Below are 16064 nucleotides of genomic sequence, written 5' to 3'. Positions count from 1 at the left end.
ACAGTGCGCTGTGTCTTGCTGACAGTGTGTTGTGACTTGCTGACAGTGAGCTGTGACTTGCTGACAGTGTGTTGTGACTTGCTGACAGTGCGCTGTGTCTTGCTGACAGTGTGTTGTGACTTGCTGACAGTGAGCAGTGACTTCCTGACAGTGTGTTGTGACTTGCTGACAGTGCGCTGTGACCTGCTGACAGTGTGCTGTGACCTGCTGACAGTGCACTGTGACATGCTGACAGTGTGCTGTGACTTGCTGACAGTGCACTGTGACATGCTGACAGTGTGTTGTGACTTGCTGACAGTGCACTGTGACCTGCTGACAGTGCGCTGTGTCTTGCTGACGGTGTGCTGTGACTTGCTGACTGTGCGCTGTGTCTTGCTGACAGTGCGCTGTGTCTTGCTGACAGTGCGCTGTGTCTTGCTGACTGTGCGCTGTGTCTTGCTGACAGTGCGCTGTGTCTTGCTGACTGTGCGCTGTGTCTTGCTGACAGTGCGCTGTGTCTTGCTGACAGTGCGCTGTGTCTTGCTGACGGTGTGCTGTGACTTGCTGACTGTGCGCTGTGTCTTGCTGACTGTGCGCTGTGTCTTGCTGACAGTGCGCTGTGTCTTGCTGACTGTGCGCTGTGTCTTGCTGACTGTGCGCTGTGTCTTGCTGACAGTGCGCTGTGACTTGCTGACGGTGCGCTGTGTCTTGCTGACAGTGCGCTGTGTCTTGCTGACGGTGTGCTGTGACTTGCTGACTGTGCGCTGTGTCTTGCTGACAGTGCGCTGTGCCTTGCTGGCAGTACGCTGTGTCTTGCTGACAGTGCGCTGTGTCTTGCTGACAGTGATCTGTGACCTGCTGACAGTGCGCTGTGCCTTGCTGGCAGTACGCTGTGTCTTGCTGACAGTGCACTGTGTCTTTCTGACAGTGTGCTGTGTCTTGCTGGCAGTACGCTGTGTCTTGCTGACAGTGCGCTGTGTCTTGCTGGCAGTGCTCTGTGACCTGTTGACGGTGCGCTGTGACTTGCTGGCAGTGTGCTGTGACTTGCTGACAGTGTGCTGTGACTTGCTGACAGTGTGCTGTGTCTTGTTGACAGTGCGCTGTGAATTGCTGACAGTGTGCTGTGATTTGCTGACAGTGTGCTGTGACTCGCTGACAGTGAGCTGTGACTTGCAGACAGTGTGCTGTGACTTGCTGACAGTGCGCTGTGAATTGCTGACAGTGAGCTGTGATTTGGTGACAATGTCCTGTGTCTTGCTGACAGTGCGCTGTGAATTGCTGACAGTGAGCTGTGATTTGGTGACAATGTCCTGTGTCTTGCTGACAGTGAGCTGTGATTTGGTGACAGTGTGTTGTGTCTTGATGTCAGTGTGCTGTGACTTGCTAACAGTGTGTTGTGTCTTGCTGACAGTGTGCTGTGAGTTGCTGACAGTGCTCTGTGTCTTGCTGACAGTGCACTGTGTCTTGCTGACAATGCGCTGTAAATTGCTGACAGTGTGCTGTGTCTTGCTGACAGTGCGCTATGTCTTGCTGACAGTGCGCTGTGACTTGCTGACACTGCGCTGTGAATTGCTGACAGTGCGCTGCGAACTACTGACAGTGCACTCTGTCTTGCTGACAGTGCGCTGTGAATTGCTGACAGTGCGCTGTGGCTTGCTGACAGTGTGCTGTGTCTTGCTGACAGTGCGTTGTGACTTGCTGACAGTGCACTGTGACTTGCTGACAGTGCACTGTGACTTGCTGGCTGTGCTCTGTGACTTGCTGACAGTGCGCTGTGACTTTCTGGCAGTGCGCTTTGACTTGCTGGCCGTGCTCTGTGACTTGCTGCCAGTGCACTGTGACTTGCTGCCAGTGCTCTGTGACTTGCTGACAGTGCGCTGTGACTTGCTGACAGTGCACTGTGACTTGATGACAGTGCACTATGACTTGCTGATAGTGCATTGTGTCTTGCTGACAGTGCGTTGTGACTTGCAGACAATGCACTGTTTCTTGCTGGCAGTGCGCTGTGACTTGCTGACAGTGCGCTGTGAGTTGCTGACAGTGTGCTGTGTCTTGCTGACAGTGCGCTGTGTCTTGCTGACAGTGTGCTGTGTCTTGCGGACAGTGCGCTGTGAATTGCTGACATTGTGCTGTGACTTGCTGACAGTGCGCTGTGACTTGCTGACAGTGTGCTGTGTCTTGCTGACAGTGTGCTGTGACTTGCTGACAGTGCGCTTTGACTTGCTGACACCGCGCAGTGAATTGCTGACAGTGCACTGTGACTTTCCAACGGTGCGCTGTCTTGCGGACAGTGCGCTGTGAATTGCTGACACTGTGCTGTACTTGCTGACAGTGCATTGTTGCTTGCTGACAGTGCGCTGTGTCTTGCTGACACTGCACTGTGAATTGCTGACAGTGTGCTGTGAATTGCTGACAGTGCGCTGTGTCTTGCTGACAGTGCGCTGTGAATTGTTGACAATGCACTGTGTCTTGCTGACAGTGCGCTGTGAGTTGCTGACAGTGTGCTGTGACTTGCTGCCAGTGTGCTGTGACTTGCTGACAGTGTGCTGTGACTTGCTGACAGTGCGCTGTGACCTGCTGACAGTGCGCTTTGATTTGCTGACAGTGCGCTGTGTCTTGCTGACAGTTCGCTGTGAATTGCTGACAGTGCGTTGTAAATTGCTGACAGTGTGCTGTGTCTTGCTGACAGTGTGCTGTGACTTGCTGACAGTGCGCTGTGAATTGCTGACAGTGCGTTGTAAATTGCTGACAGTGTGCTGTGACTTGCTGACAGTGTGCTGTGTCTTACTGACAGTGTGCTGTGCCTTGCTGACATTGTGCTGTGTCTTGCGGACAGTGCGCTGTGAATTGCTGACATTGTGCTGTGTCTTGCTGACAGTGCGCTGTGACTTGTGAAAGTGTGCTGTGTCTTGCTGACAGTGTGCTGTGACTTGCTGACACTGCGCTGTGAATTGCTGACATTGTGCTGTGACTTACTGACAGTGCGCTGTGACTTGCTGACAGTGAGCTGTGACTTTCTGGCAGTGCTCTGTGACTTGGTGACAGTGCACTGTGACTTGATGACAGTGCACTGTGTCTTGCTGAAAGTGCTCTGTGACTTGGTGACAGTGCACTGTGACTTGATGACAGTGCTCTGTGACTTGGTGACAGTGCACTGTGACTTGCTGACAGTGCGCTGTGTCTTGCTGACAGTGCGCTGTGACTTGTGAAAGTGTGCTGTGTCTTGCTGACAGTGTGCTGTGTCTTGCTGACACTGCGCTGTGAATTGCTGACATTGTGCTGTGACTTACTGACAGTGCGCTGTGACTTGCTGACAGTGAGCTGTGACTTTCTGGCAGTGCTCTGTGACTTGGTGACAGTGCACTGTGACTTGATGACAGTGCACTGTGTCTTGCTGAAAGTGCTCTGTGACTTGGTGACAGTGCACTGTGACTTGATGACAGTGCTCTGTGACTTGGTGACAGTGCACTGTGACTTGATGACAGTGCACTGTGTCTTGCTGAAAGTGCTCTGTGACCTGCTGACAGTGCGCTGTGACTCGATGACAGTGCACTGTGACCTGCTGACAGTGCGTTGTGACTTGCAGACAATGCATTGTTTCTTGCTGGCAGTGCGCTGTGACTTGCTGACAGTGCGCTGTGAGTTGCTGACAGTGTGCTGTGTCTTGCTGACAGTGCGCTGTGTCTTGCTGACAGTGTGCTGTGTCTTGCGGACAGTGCGCTGTGAATTGCTGACATTGTGCTGTGTCTTGCTGACAGTGCGCTGAGACTTGCTGACGGTGCGCTGTGAATTGCTGACAGTGCACTGTGTCTTGCTGACAGTGTGCTTTAAATTGCTGACAGTGCGCTGTGACTTGCTGACAGTGTGCTGTGTCTTGCTGACAATGCGCTGTGAATTGCTGACAGTGCACTGTGTCTTGCTGACAGTGTGCTTTAAATTGCTGACAGTGCACTGTGACTTGCTTACAGTGCGCTGTGACTTGCTGACAGTGCGCTGTGACTTGCTGACAGTGCGCTGTGACTTGTGAAAGTGTGCTGTGTCTTGCTGACAGTGCGCTGTGACTTGCTGACAGTGCGCTGTGAATTGCTGACAGTGCACTGTGTCTTGCTGACAGTGTGCTGTGACTTGCTGACAGTGCGCTGTGAATTGCTGACAGTGCACTGTGACTTGCTGACAGTGCGCTGTGAATTGCTGACAGTGCACTGTGACTTGCTGACAGTGCGCTGTGAATTGCTGACAGTGCACTGTGACTTGCTGACAGTGCACTGTGTCTTGCTGACAGTGCGCTGTGAATTGCTGACAGTGCACTGTGACTTGCTGACAGTGCGCTGTGAATTGCTGACAGTGCACTGTGACTTGCTGACAGTGCACTGTGTCTTGCTGACAGTGTGCTGTGACTTGCTGACAGTGCACTGTGACTTGCTGACAGTGCACTGTGACTTGCTGACAGTGCGCTGTGAATTGCTGACAGTGCACTGTGTCTTGCTGACAGTGTGCTTTAAATTGCTGACACTGCGCTGTGACTTGCTGGCACTGCGCTGTGACTTGCTGACAGTGCGCTGTGACTTGCTGACAGTGCGCTGTGACTTGCTAACAGTGCGCTGTGACTTGTGAAAGTGTGCTGTGTCTTGCTGACAGTGTGCTGTGACTTGCTGACACGGCGCTGTGAATAGCTGACAGTACGCTGTGACTTACTGACAGTGCGCTGTGACTTGCTGACAGTGAGCTGTGCCTTGCTGATAGTGCATTGTGTCTTGCTGACAGTGCACTGTGACTTGATGACAGTGCATTGTGTCTTGCTGATAGTGCGTTGTGACTTGCAGACAGTGCGCTGTGAATTGCTGACAGTGTGCTCTGACTTGCTGGCAGTGTGCTGTGACTTGCAGGCAGTGCTCTGAGACTTGCTGACAGTGCTCTGAGACTTGCTGACAGTGCAATGTGACCTGCTGACAGTGCGCTGTGACTTGCTGCCTGTGCACTGTGACTTGCTGGCTGTGCTCTGTGACTTGCTGAAAGTGTACTGTGACTTGCTGGCTGTGCTCTGTGACTTGCTGACAGTGCGCTGTGACTTTCTGGCAGTGCGCTTTGACTTGCTGGCCGTGCTCTGTGACTTGCTGCCAGTGCACTGTGACTTGCTGCCAGTGCTCTGTGACTTGCTGACAGTGCGCTGTGACTTGCTGACAGTGCTCTGTGACTTGGTGACAGTGCTCTGTGACTTGGTGACAGTGCACTGTGACTTGCTGACAGTGCGCTGTGACTCGATGACAGTGCACTGTGACTTGCTGACAGTGCGCTGTGACTCGATGACAGTGCACTGTGACTTGCTGACAGTGCGCTGTGACTTGGTGACAGTGCTCTGTGACTTGCTGACAGTGCGCTGTGACTTTCTGGCAGTGCGCTTTGACTTGCTGGCCGTGCTCTGTGACTTGCTGCCAGTGCACTGTGACTTGCTGCCAGTGCTCTGTGACTTGCTGACAGTGCGCTGTGACTTGCTGACAGTGCTCTGTGACTTGGTGACAGTGCTCTGTGACTTGGTGACAGTGCACTGTGACTTGCTGACAGTGCGCTGTGACTCGATGACAGTGCGCTGTGACTCGATGACAGTGCACTGTGTCTTGCTGCCAGTGCTCTGTGACTTGCTGACAATGCACTGTGACTTGCTGACAGTGCTCTGTGACTTGGTGACAGTGCACTGTGACTTGCTGACAGTGCGCTGTGACTTGCTGACAGTGCTCTGTGACTTGGTGACAGTGCACTGTGACTTGCTGACAGTGCGCTGTGACTCGATGACAGTGCACTGTGACTTGCTGACAGTGCGCTGTGACTTGGTGACAGTGCTCTGTGACTTGCTGACAGTGCGCTGTGACTTGGTGACAGTGCTCTGTGACTCGATGACAGTGCACTGTGACTTGCTGACAGTGCGCTGTGACTTGGTGACAGTGCTCTGTGACTTGGTGACAGTGCGCTGTGACTCGATGACAGTGCACTGTGTCTTGCTGCCAGTGCTCTGTGACTTGCTGACAATGCACTGTGACTTGCTGACAGTGCTCTGTGACTTGGTGACAGTGCACTGTGACTTGCTGACAGTGCTCTGTGACTAGCTGACAGTGTACTGTGACTTGCTGGCTGTGCTCTGTGACTTGCTGACAGTGCGCTGTGACTTTCTGGCAGTGCGCTTTGACTTGCTGGCCGTGCTCTGTGACTTGCTGCCAGTGCACTGTGACTTGCTGCCAGTGCTCTGTGACTTGCTGACAGTGCACTGTGACTTGGTGACAGTGCACTGTGACTTGCTGACAGTGCGCTGTGACTCGATGACAGTGCACTGTGACTTGCTGACAGTGCGCTGTGACTTGGTGACAGTGCTCTGTGACTTGGTGACAGTGCTCTGTGACTTGGTGACAGTGCGCTGTGACTTGCTGACAATGCACTGTGACTTGCTGACAGTGCTCTGTGACTTGGTGACAGTGCACTGTGACTTGATGACAGTGCACTGTGTCTTGCTGACAGTGCTCTGTAACTTGCTGACAGTGCACTGTGACTTGATGACAGTGCTCTGTGACCTGCTGACAGTGCGCTGTGACTCGATGACAGTGCACTGTGACCTGCTGACAGTGCGTTGTGACTTGCAGACAATGCACTGTTTCTTGCTGGCAGTGCGCTGTGACTTGCTGACAGTGCGCTGTGAGTTGCTGACAGTGTGCTGTGTCTTGCTGACAGTGCGCTGTGACTTGCTGACAGTGTGCTGTGTCTTGCTGACAGTGCGCTGTGTCTTGCTGACAGTGTGCTGTGTCTTGCGGACAGTGCGCTGTGAATTGCTGACATTGTGCTGTGACTTGCTGACAGTGCGCTGTGAGTTGCTGACAGTGTGCTGTGTCTTGCTGACAGTGCGCTGTGACTTGCTGACAGTGCTGTGTCTTGCTGACAGTGCGCTGTGACTTGCTGACAGTGTGCTGTGTCTTGCTGACAGTGCGCTGTATCTTGCTGACAGTGTGCTGTGTCTTGCTAACAGTGCGCTGTATCTTGCTGACAGTGTGCTGTGTCTTGCTGACAGTGCGCTGTGTCTTGCTGACAGTGCGCTGTGACTTGCTGACAGTGTGCTGTGTCTTGCTGACAGTGCGCTCTGTCTTGCTGACAGTGCGCTCTGTCTTGCTGACAGTGCGCTGTGTCTTGCTGACAATTCGCTGTGTCTTGCTGACAGTGCGCTGTGACTTGCAGACAGTGTGCTGTGTCTTGCGGACAGTGCGCTCTGTCTTGCTGACTGTGCGCTGTGTCTTGCTGACAGTGCGCTGTATCTTGCTGACAGTGTGCTGTGTCTTGCTAACAGTGCGCTGTATCTTGCTGACAGTGTGCTGTGTCTTGCTGACAGTGCGCTGTGTCTTGCTGACAGTGTGCTGTGTCTTGCTAACAGTGCGCTGTATCTTGCTGACAGTGCGCTCTGTCTTGCTGACTGTGCGCTGTGTCTTGCTGACAGTGCGCTGTGACTTGCAGACAGTGTGCTGTGTCATGCTGACAGTGCGCTCTGTCTTGCGGACAGTGCGCTCTGTCATGCTGACAGTGCGCTCTGTCTTGCTGACAGTGCGCTGTGACTTGCTGACATTGTGCTGTGACTTGCTGACAGTGCGCTGTGACTTGCTGACAGTGTGCTGTGTCTTGCTGACAGTGCGCTGTGACTTGCTGACATTGTGCTGTGACTTGCTGACAGTGCGCTGTGATTTGCTGACATTGTGCTGTGACTTGCTGACAGTGTGCTGTGTCTTGCTGACAGTGCGCTGTGACTTGCTGACATTGTGCTGTGACTTGCTGACAGTGCGCTGTGATTTGCTGACATTGTGCTGTGACTTGCTGACAGTGTGCTGTGACTTGCTGACATTGTGCTGTGTCTTGCTGACAATGCGCTGTGTCTTGCTGACAGTGTGCTGTGTCTTGCTGACATTGTGCTGTGACCTGCTGACAGTGCGCTGTGACTTGCTGACAGTGTGCTGTGTCTTGCTGACAGTGTGCTGTGTCTTGCTGACAGTGCGCTGTGACTTGCTGACAGTGTGCTGTGTCTTGTTGACAGTGCGCTGTGACTTGCAGACAGTGTGCTGTGTCTTGCGGACAGTGCGCTCTGTCATGCTGACAGTGCGCTCTGTCTTGCTGACAGTGCGCTGTGACTTGCTGACATTGTGCTGTGACTTGCTGACAGTGCGCTGTGACTTGCTGACAGTGTGCTGTGTCTTGCTGACAGTGCGCTGTGACTTGCTGACATTGTGCTGTGACTTGCTGACAGTGCGCTGTGATTTGCTGACATTGTGCTGTGTCTTGCTGACAATGCGCTGTGTCTTGCTGACAGTGTGCTGTGACTTGCTGACAGTGTGCTGTGACTTGCTGACATTGTGCTGTGTCTTGCTGACAATGCGCTGTGTCTTGCTGACAGTGTGCTGTGTCTTGCTGACATTGTGCTGTGACCTGCTGACAGTGCGCTGTGACTTGCTGACAGTGTGCTGTGTCTTGCTGACAGTGTGCTGTGTCTTGCTGACAGTGCGCTGTGACTTGCTGACAGTGTGCTGTGTCTTGTTGACAGTGCGCTGTGACTTGCTGACAGTGTGCTGTGTCTTGCTGACAGTGTGCTGTGACTTGCTGACAGTGTGCTGTGTCTTGCTGGCAGTGCTCTGTGTCTTGCTGATAGTGCGCTGTGTCTTGCTGGCAGTGCGCTGTGACTTGCTGACAGTGCGCTGTGAGTTGCTGACAGTGTGCTGTGTCTTGCTGACAGTGCGCTGTGACTTGCTGACAGTGTGCTGTGTCTTGCTGACAGTGTGCTGTGTCTTGTTGACAGTGCGCTGTGTCTTGCTGACAGTGTGCTGTGTCTTGCTGGCAGTGCGCTGTGACTTGCTGACAGTGCGCTGTGAGTTGCTGACAGTGTGCTGTGTCTTGCTGACAGTGCGCTGTGACTTGCTGACAGTGTGCTGTGTCTTGCTGACAGTGCGCTGTGTCTTGCTGACAGTGTGCTGTGTCTTGCGGACAGTGCGCTGTGAATTGCTGACATTGTGCTGTGACTTGCTGACAGTGCGCTGTGAGTTGCTGACAGTGTGCTGTGTCTTGCTGACAGTGCGCTGTGACTTGCTGACAGTGCTGTGTCTTGCTGACAGTGCGCTGTGACTTGCTGACAGTGTGCTGTGTCTTGCTGACAGTGCGCTGTGACTTGCTGACAGTGTGCTGTGTCTTGCTGACAGTGCGCTGTGACTTGCTGACAGTGTGCTGTGTCTTGCTGACAGTGCGCTGTGTCTTGCTGACAGTGCGCTGTGACTTGCTGACAGTGTGCTGTGTCTTGCTGACAGTGCATTGTGTCTTGCTGACAGTGCGCTGTGATTCGATGACAGTGCACTGTGACTTGCTGACAGTCTGCTGTAACTTGCTGACAGTGCATTGTGTCTTGCTAGCAGTGTGCTGTGTCTTGCTGACAGTGTGCTGTGACTTGCTGACAGTGTGCTGTGAGATGCTGACAGTGCGCTGTTTCTTGCTGACAGTGTGCTGTGTCTTGCTGACAGTGCGCTGTTTCTTGCTGGCAGTATGCAGTGACTTGCTGACAGTGCGCTCTGACATGCTGACAGTGTGCTGTGACTTGCTGACAATGCGCTGTGTCTTGCTGACAGTGCGCTGTTTCTTGCTGACAGTGTGCTGTATCTTGCTGACAGTGGGCTGTTTCTTGCTGACAGTGCGCTGTTTTTTGCTGACAATGCGCTGTTTCTTGCTGACAGTGTGCTGTGACTTGATGACATTGTGCTGTGTCTTGCTGACAATGCGCTGTGTCTTTCTGACAGTGCGCTGTGACTTGCTGACAGTGCGCTGTGACTTGCTGACAATGCGCTGTGTCTTGCTGACAGTGCTCTGTGACTTGCTGACAGTGCGCTGTGACTTGCTGACATTGTGCTGTGACTTGCTGACAGTGCGCTGTGACTTGCTGACATTGTGCTGTGACTTGCTGACAGTGTGCTGTGTCTTGCTGGCAGTGCTCTGTGTCTTGCTGGCAGTGCTCTGTGACTTGCTGGCAGTGCTCTGTGACTTGGTGACAGTGCACTGTGACTTGCTGGCAGTGCTCTGTGACTTGCTGGCAGTGCGCAGTGACATGCTGACAGTGCACTGTAACTTGCTGACAGTGTGCTGTGGTTTGCTGGCAGTCTGCAGTGACTTGCTGACAATGCACTGTTTCTTGCTGGCAGTGCGCTGTGACTTGCTGACAGTGCGCTGTGACTTGCTGGCAGTGCGCTGTGAGTTGCTGACAGTGTGCTGTGTCTTGCTGACAGTGTGCAGTGACTTGCTGACAAGTGCGCTCTTACTTGATGGTGCTCTCATTTCAATTTCTCTTTCTTCAGGTGCTTTTGCAAACACGTTACCTGCCTATCAAAGATCCGAGGTTATGTTGTTTATCATGGGAAAGGTTCCACTACCTGCAGTTCATCAGGTTCTCGATGTCGGAAAGCCAGGGTGAGCATGTAATATCACAATATCTCTTTTTGATTTTACCTATAAAGAATCAAACTACTTATATTCCAAAAAAACCAAAGTCACATGGTGCCTGAACATACTCTAATGCACAGCATTAAAATCACAAGTATCGAAAACATATAAATCCCATTTCAATTGTGCAGATCTTTGCAGGAAGATATTTTCAGAATGCTGTTCAAGGACGCTATGGTTGTGATGTTTCTTGGACCATGTTTTATTTGATGTGGAGCCTCTCAGATGGTATTGCTTTGACTTGACATCTGTTTTATTAGGCTAATATGGGCATTTGTTGTTTGGATTGACATAATCTTGGCACTGGGAATATGCTGATGATTTCTACTGGATTCGTAGTACTAACAATCTGTGGTTGAACTTGATCTTTCTGACTAATGTTCAGATTGTTCTCTTCTTTACCTACATGCCAGTCATGTGAGTCTTTCATATTCCCCTGTCAATCTAGCAGTACATCATAACAAGTAATGTCTGAGGAGGTTTGCCCACATTTTTTGCCAAATACAATTTCCAATATTGGATCCACAGTGTGATGAAATGTGCATGTTCAGAATAGGTGTACATATTTGGTTCAAATGATTTCATTCCTTTGTTGCTGATGATCTGTTTTGTAGCATTGGATGATCTTTTTCCAGTTAAGCACAGGATTTCCAATGGTGTTCTTTGTGGTCTGTGGTCTTCATCATTCTTGTGAAGATACATGGATGTTGATTAAAGACAAGTCCTTGCATGCTTGTAGGGCCAATCACTAGACTGTGATATCCACAATACAAATATTTGGTATGACCAAGCTGAGTTTCTGGGTTGACCTTCGATTCCAGTTGTTGTGCCTGCCCCACAGTGTGTTTAAATTCTTATATTCAGCAAAAGAACTGTGAGTCGACTCTTAATAATGTTACACAATAATTCTCGTTTATTTGATAAAATTAATGTTAGAACAATAAAGTATACTATAAACTAACGATAAACACTACAAGCTATTTTATGCTTTAACTTTGTATGATCATATACCACCAGGCTAGAACTTGGCCAGGCTCCACATGGTGATGTCATCTGGTCTTCTACTAAGGGTCTCAGGGGTGTCTTCTCTTTCGAGATTATTCTCGATTTACTGCACTCCAGTTTCCGCTTGAGTAACTACTCCTGAGGGTGGTGTTGCAGCGATTCTTATACTCCAAAGTCTTCATGCAATTTTGTGAAGGTCTTGAGTATCTTCCAAAGGATGGATCAGGTTCGATCACCCTGACAGATTGGACCCAACCAGGTGTTAGCATCTTGATGGCAGGGTGGTCTTTAAGTGTCTATTACTGGAGGTGCTGGCTGAATGTAGCCTCCTCTAAGTAAGAATGTGAGACACCTCCATGTCTGGTACACACCTCAATGTTTCTGATTCTCCCGTGGGTGACATTCCATTGACCCATTTGGGTGTGTATTGTAGGGTCTGCAGCTACCAGGTTTGTTTGCAAACTGTCTATGGACAGCTGCAGCCTGTCTGGATTCTACAGCATGTTGATTGCCACAGTCACTTTAGTCGAGGCTGGCTTCATTTCCCAGCATCCTTTAGTCCTTGTCCACTTTATCAAATTCATCATAAATTTGACATTTTGAGCGGTCTATCCAGCCACTCAATGGATCTTGGATGGAATTTATCCAGTCATTTTATGCAGTGAGTTCAGCAGTGTTGGTTGAATCATCACTCCTACTTTTATTGATTACATATATTTGAATTTCTAAAATGGAAAGATGTTTGCGCTGACAACAATATCAGGTTTGCATTTGGGGTCATAGAGATCTGAAGTACTGACAAAGGCCCTTTGGCCCATTACGTCTGTGCCAGTCAAAAAGAAGCACTTAATTATTCTAATTCTGTTTTCCAGCAATCAGCCCATAGTCTTGTATGTCTCGGCGTAACAAGTTCACATCTAAGTATTTCTTAAATGTTGAGAGAGTCTCTGCTTCTAACATCCTTCAGGCAGTAAGTTTCAGATTCCATCACCCTCTGGGTGAAAAAAAAGCTTTTCCTCACATCTCAACTAAACTACCTTCCCATTTCCTTCAAGCTTTACCCTCAGTCATTGATCCCACCACCAAGTGGTAAAGTTCCTTCCTGTCAATCAAATACATGCCCCTCAGTTTTATAGATCTCAATCATGTCCCTGCTCAATCTCCTCGGCTTCAAGGAAAACAACCAGTCTGTCCAGTCTCTCTCCATTACCAACACCATATTCTCTCACTAACCTCATTTCCCTTGATACCACTAGTATCTAGAAGTCTATCATTCTCTGTTTTGATTACCCTCAAAGATTGAGCTCTCTGGCATAATCAATTCTAAAAATTCACCACTCTGTCAGTGAAAATCAATTGCCTTTTATTCTAAAATGTGTCCCCTTATTCTGGACCCCTCCCCACTTTTCCAACCCAGTCCAGCCATGGGAATGATCCTTCCTGTAACTAATTAGAATCATGGGATTCCCTCAGTGCAGAAAGAGGCCATTCAGCCCATTGATTCTGCATTGAGCCTGCAAAGAGTAATCCACTCAGACCCATCAAGGTTCCTTAGGCAGCACCTTCCAAACTATGAACACAACCAACTGGAAGGACAAGGACAGCAAATATGAGGGAACAACTCACCAGCATATTGCCCTCCAAGCCACTCACCTTTCTGACTTGGAAATATTTCACTGTTGTTGCACCAAAATCCTGGAATTCCTTCCCTAAGGGCATTGTGGGTGAACCTACAGCATGTGGACTGCAATAATTTAAGAAGGCAGCTCACCACCACCTTCACAAGAGCAACTAGGGACAGGCAACAAATGCTGGTTAGCCAGCAATGCCCACATCTCACAAATGAATGAAAAAGGTCATGAAATCACAGCTCATTGTGTTGTTGGAGCATTGTGAATCCATCAGGAGATCCTCTGCCTTCCAATTGAGTTTTGGATTTGTTGAGGTCATTTTGAAAATGATTTATGATTTTTAGTACTATTTAGAAATCTTGACAGACTCTCAACTTTCGTCCAGATTTTTTAGGATTAATTTAGCATGGAGCTGCAAATTGTTTAGCAGCCACTGCCCTGGCTGGACATAGATTATCATTTGCTTGCTCTAGTGGCACTGCTGAGCATGATATGTTTTCCCTGGTTTAGCTCTAAGCTGCACCAACAAAACTGATTTTGTGGTTGCAAACTGCAAAAATGAAGGAATCACAATAAAAAGTCTTTTATTTACAAAGTTAAAAATCACACAACACCAGGTTATAGTCCAACAGGTTTATTTGGAAGCATTAGCTTTTAGAGCGCTGCTCCTTCATCAGGTGGTTGTGGAGTATATATAAGTTCTTATTATCCACAACCATCTGATGAAGGAACCATCCAAAAGCTAGAGCTTCCAATTAAACCTGTTGGACTATAACCTGGTGTTGTGTGATTTTTAACTTTATACACCCCAGTCCAACACCGGCATCTCCGAATCATGACTTTTATTTACAGATCTCTTTTGGCTGCTCGTTGCTGTTACCAGGTGGATTTTTTTCCCTAGTCTAATATGTCATATTTTAACTTTCTCCCGATTTGTTGAAAGGACAGCAAGTAGTCATGGAGTTTTTTCTGTCTCTAAAATCTCTAAAATGTCTCACTTCAGAATTTGATATTTTAGTTGTGTTCCAGCTTAAATCTTACATTCAAAGTCTAACTAATTAAGCTGCTCAAAACCTGAACAATCTTACTAGGACGTAATGCTTTCTGACTAGAGCAAAGTGCAATCCCAGGGTAAAGGTACATGTATAGAGCTGCAAGTGAAGCTTGATGGATGGTTCACTATTTCGTGCCAGCCCTTCTTTTCTAACTGCACGTGAAGGATTCTATCTTGTGATCTATTCAGCCAGATCTTCAAACTATGCTGCCAACATACCATAGGTGATGTACATAAAAAAATCAAAAGTCTTCAGGAACCTCCATCTGCCACTTTGTTATGTTCTTTTTACAAGTATACAGACTAATCACATTGCAGTTTGGTGAAACAATAATGTATGTGCTTTATTTGAAAATTGTTGGTTACAGAAGTAATGTTACTGGACAATTAATCCAGAGACCAAAAGTGTGGTGCTGGAGAAGCACAGCAGGTCAGGTAGCATCTGAGGAGCAGAAGAGTCAACGTTTTGTGTGTAAGCCCTTCACCAGCCCACATTTTTGACTCTGACTCTCCAGCATCTGCAATCCTCACTTGCTCCTAATTAATCCAGAGACCCAGGCTAATGCTGTGGGAATGTGGGCTCAGATCTCACCATATTTGTTGAAAGCTAGTTGCAGTGATTGTGACCATGTGATCATCAATTATTGTAAAAAAACCCATCTAGTTGGCTAGTGACCTTTAGGGAAGAAATTCCAGCATCCTTACCTGGTCTGGTCTACATGGATTTAATATGAGTAAGTGTGAGATAAACCACTTTGGTTCGAAGAATAAAAAGGCAACTTATTATCTAAAGGAAAGAATATGAACATGCTTTGATGTAGAGGGATCTGAGTGTCGTTGTGCATTAATTGCAGAAAGCTAGTATGCAGGTACAGCAGGTAATAAGGAAGGCAAATGGAATTTTGTCATTTTTTGCTGCAGAATGAAGAATTAAAATAGGGAAATATTGTAATTGTAAAAGACATTGGTGAGACTTCAAATGGCACTGTGTGTAGAAAATTGTGTCTCACAAATTTGATTAAGTTTTTTTAAAGAGGATACCAAAAATATAGATGAAGAAATAGTGGTAGATGTTGTCTACATGGACTTTAACAAGGCCATTGCAAGGTCCCACATGGTAGACTGGTTAGCAAGGTTAAATCATATGGTATCAAGGGTGAGATAGCCAGTTGAATACAAAATTGGCTTGATAGTAGAAGAGGGTTGTTATTCGGATTGGAGATCTTTACAGGTGACAATGTGATGATGATGCTCCTTTAACAAGGTTATGCTGTCTTTGGATATTTTTCAGAGAGGTTGTTGAAGTAGCAATTGCGAAAAGTCGAGGTTAGAAGGGTTTTTGGGCCAGTTTGATTATAGCTAACAGATACTGCCTCAGGAAAAAGCCTTTAAAGTTTAACAAAAACACTAGTACAATGAAAGGGGAGTGGCCAGTTCTCCCAGCTCAGCTTTTCTTTGGTTTTGTTTGGCTTTAGCAGTCTGGGAGAGAGTGAGGACTGCAGATGCTGGAGATCAGAGTCAAAACGTGTGGTGCTAGAAAATCACAGCTGATCAGGCAGCATTCAAGGAGCAGGAGAGTTGACGTTTCAAGCATAAGCTCTTCATCAGGAATGTTAGCAATCTAGCGGTTCACTGAAAGCAGGCAGTCAGTTGAGGCTGCTGATCCAAGAAATAGCTACATGGAAGAAGGTGTTCCATGCTGAATCGTCTGCCGTCCCTCCCGTGTTCGATTTTATTTTTTTGTGCCGGGGGTGTTTATGGGGATTGTTGCAAGTACTTGGAACAGCATCGTTAGGTTGGGATAGTCTGGTGAACTTTCAGACAGGTTAAGTTATTCTGAATTCTGCTCTCTTTTGTTTGTGTTTCATTTGGTAATCTTGCAAATAAATTCTGTTTTG

At 48.5% G+C, this 16064-nt stretch overlaps 1 protein-coding gene across 3 annotated transcripts in view; it reads left to right on the top strand.

Moving 5' to 3' along the window:
• The window catches only part of LOC122553146 (protein EFR3 homolog B-like), a 211183-nt gene that overhangs the window by 94345 nt on the left and 100774 nt on the right, over positions 1–16064 (top strand). For all 3 annotated transcript variants that reach the window (XM_087991014.1, XM_087991015.1, XM_087991017.1), the window contains exon 11: positions 10332–10443. In XM_087991014.1, coding sequence (XP_087847140.1) covers positions 10332–10443 — 112 coding nt within the window. The remainder of the gene's footprint in view (positions 1–10331; positions 10444–16064) is intronic.

Source organism: Chiloscyllium plagiosum, unplaced genomic scaffold, assembly GCF_037043375.1.
Source record: "Chiloscyllium plagiosum isolate Xiang-an unplaced genomic scaffold, Cpla_swu_hap1 HiC_scaffold_10, whole genome shotgun sequence".
NCBI lineage: Eukaryota > Metazoa > Chordata > Chondrichthyes > Orectolobiformes > Hemiscylliidae > Chiloscyllium > Chiloscyllium plagiosum.
Note: the sequence above shows the minus strand (reverse complement) of the source record. Positions and strands in the feature narration are given on the sequence as shown.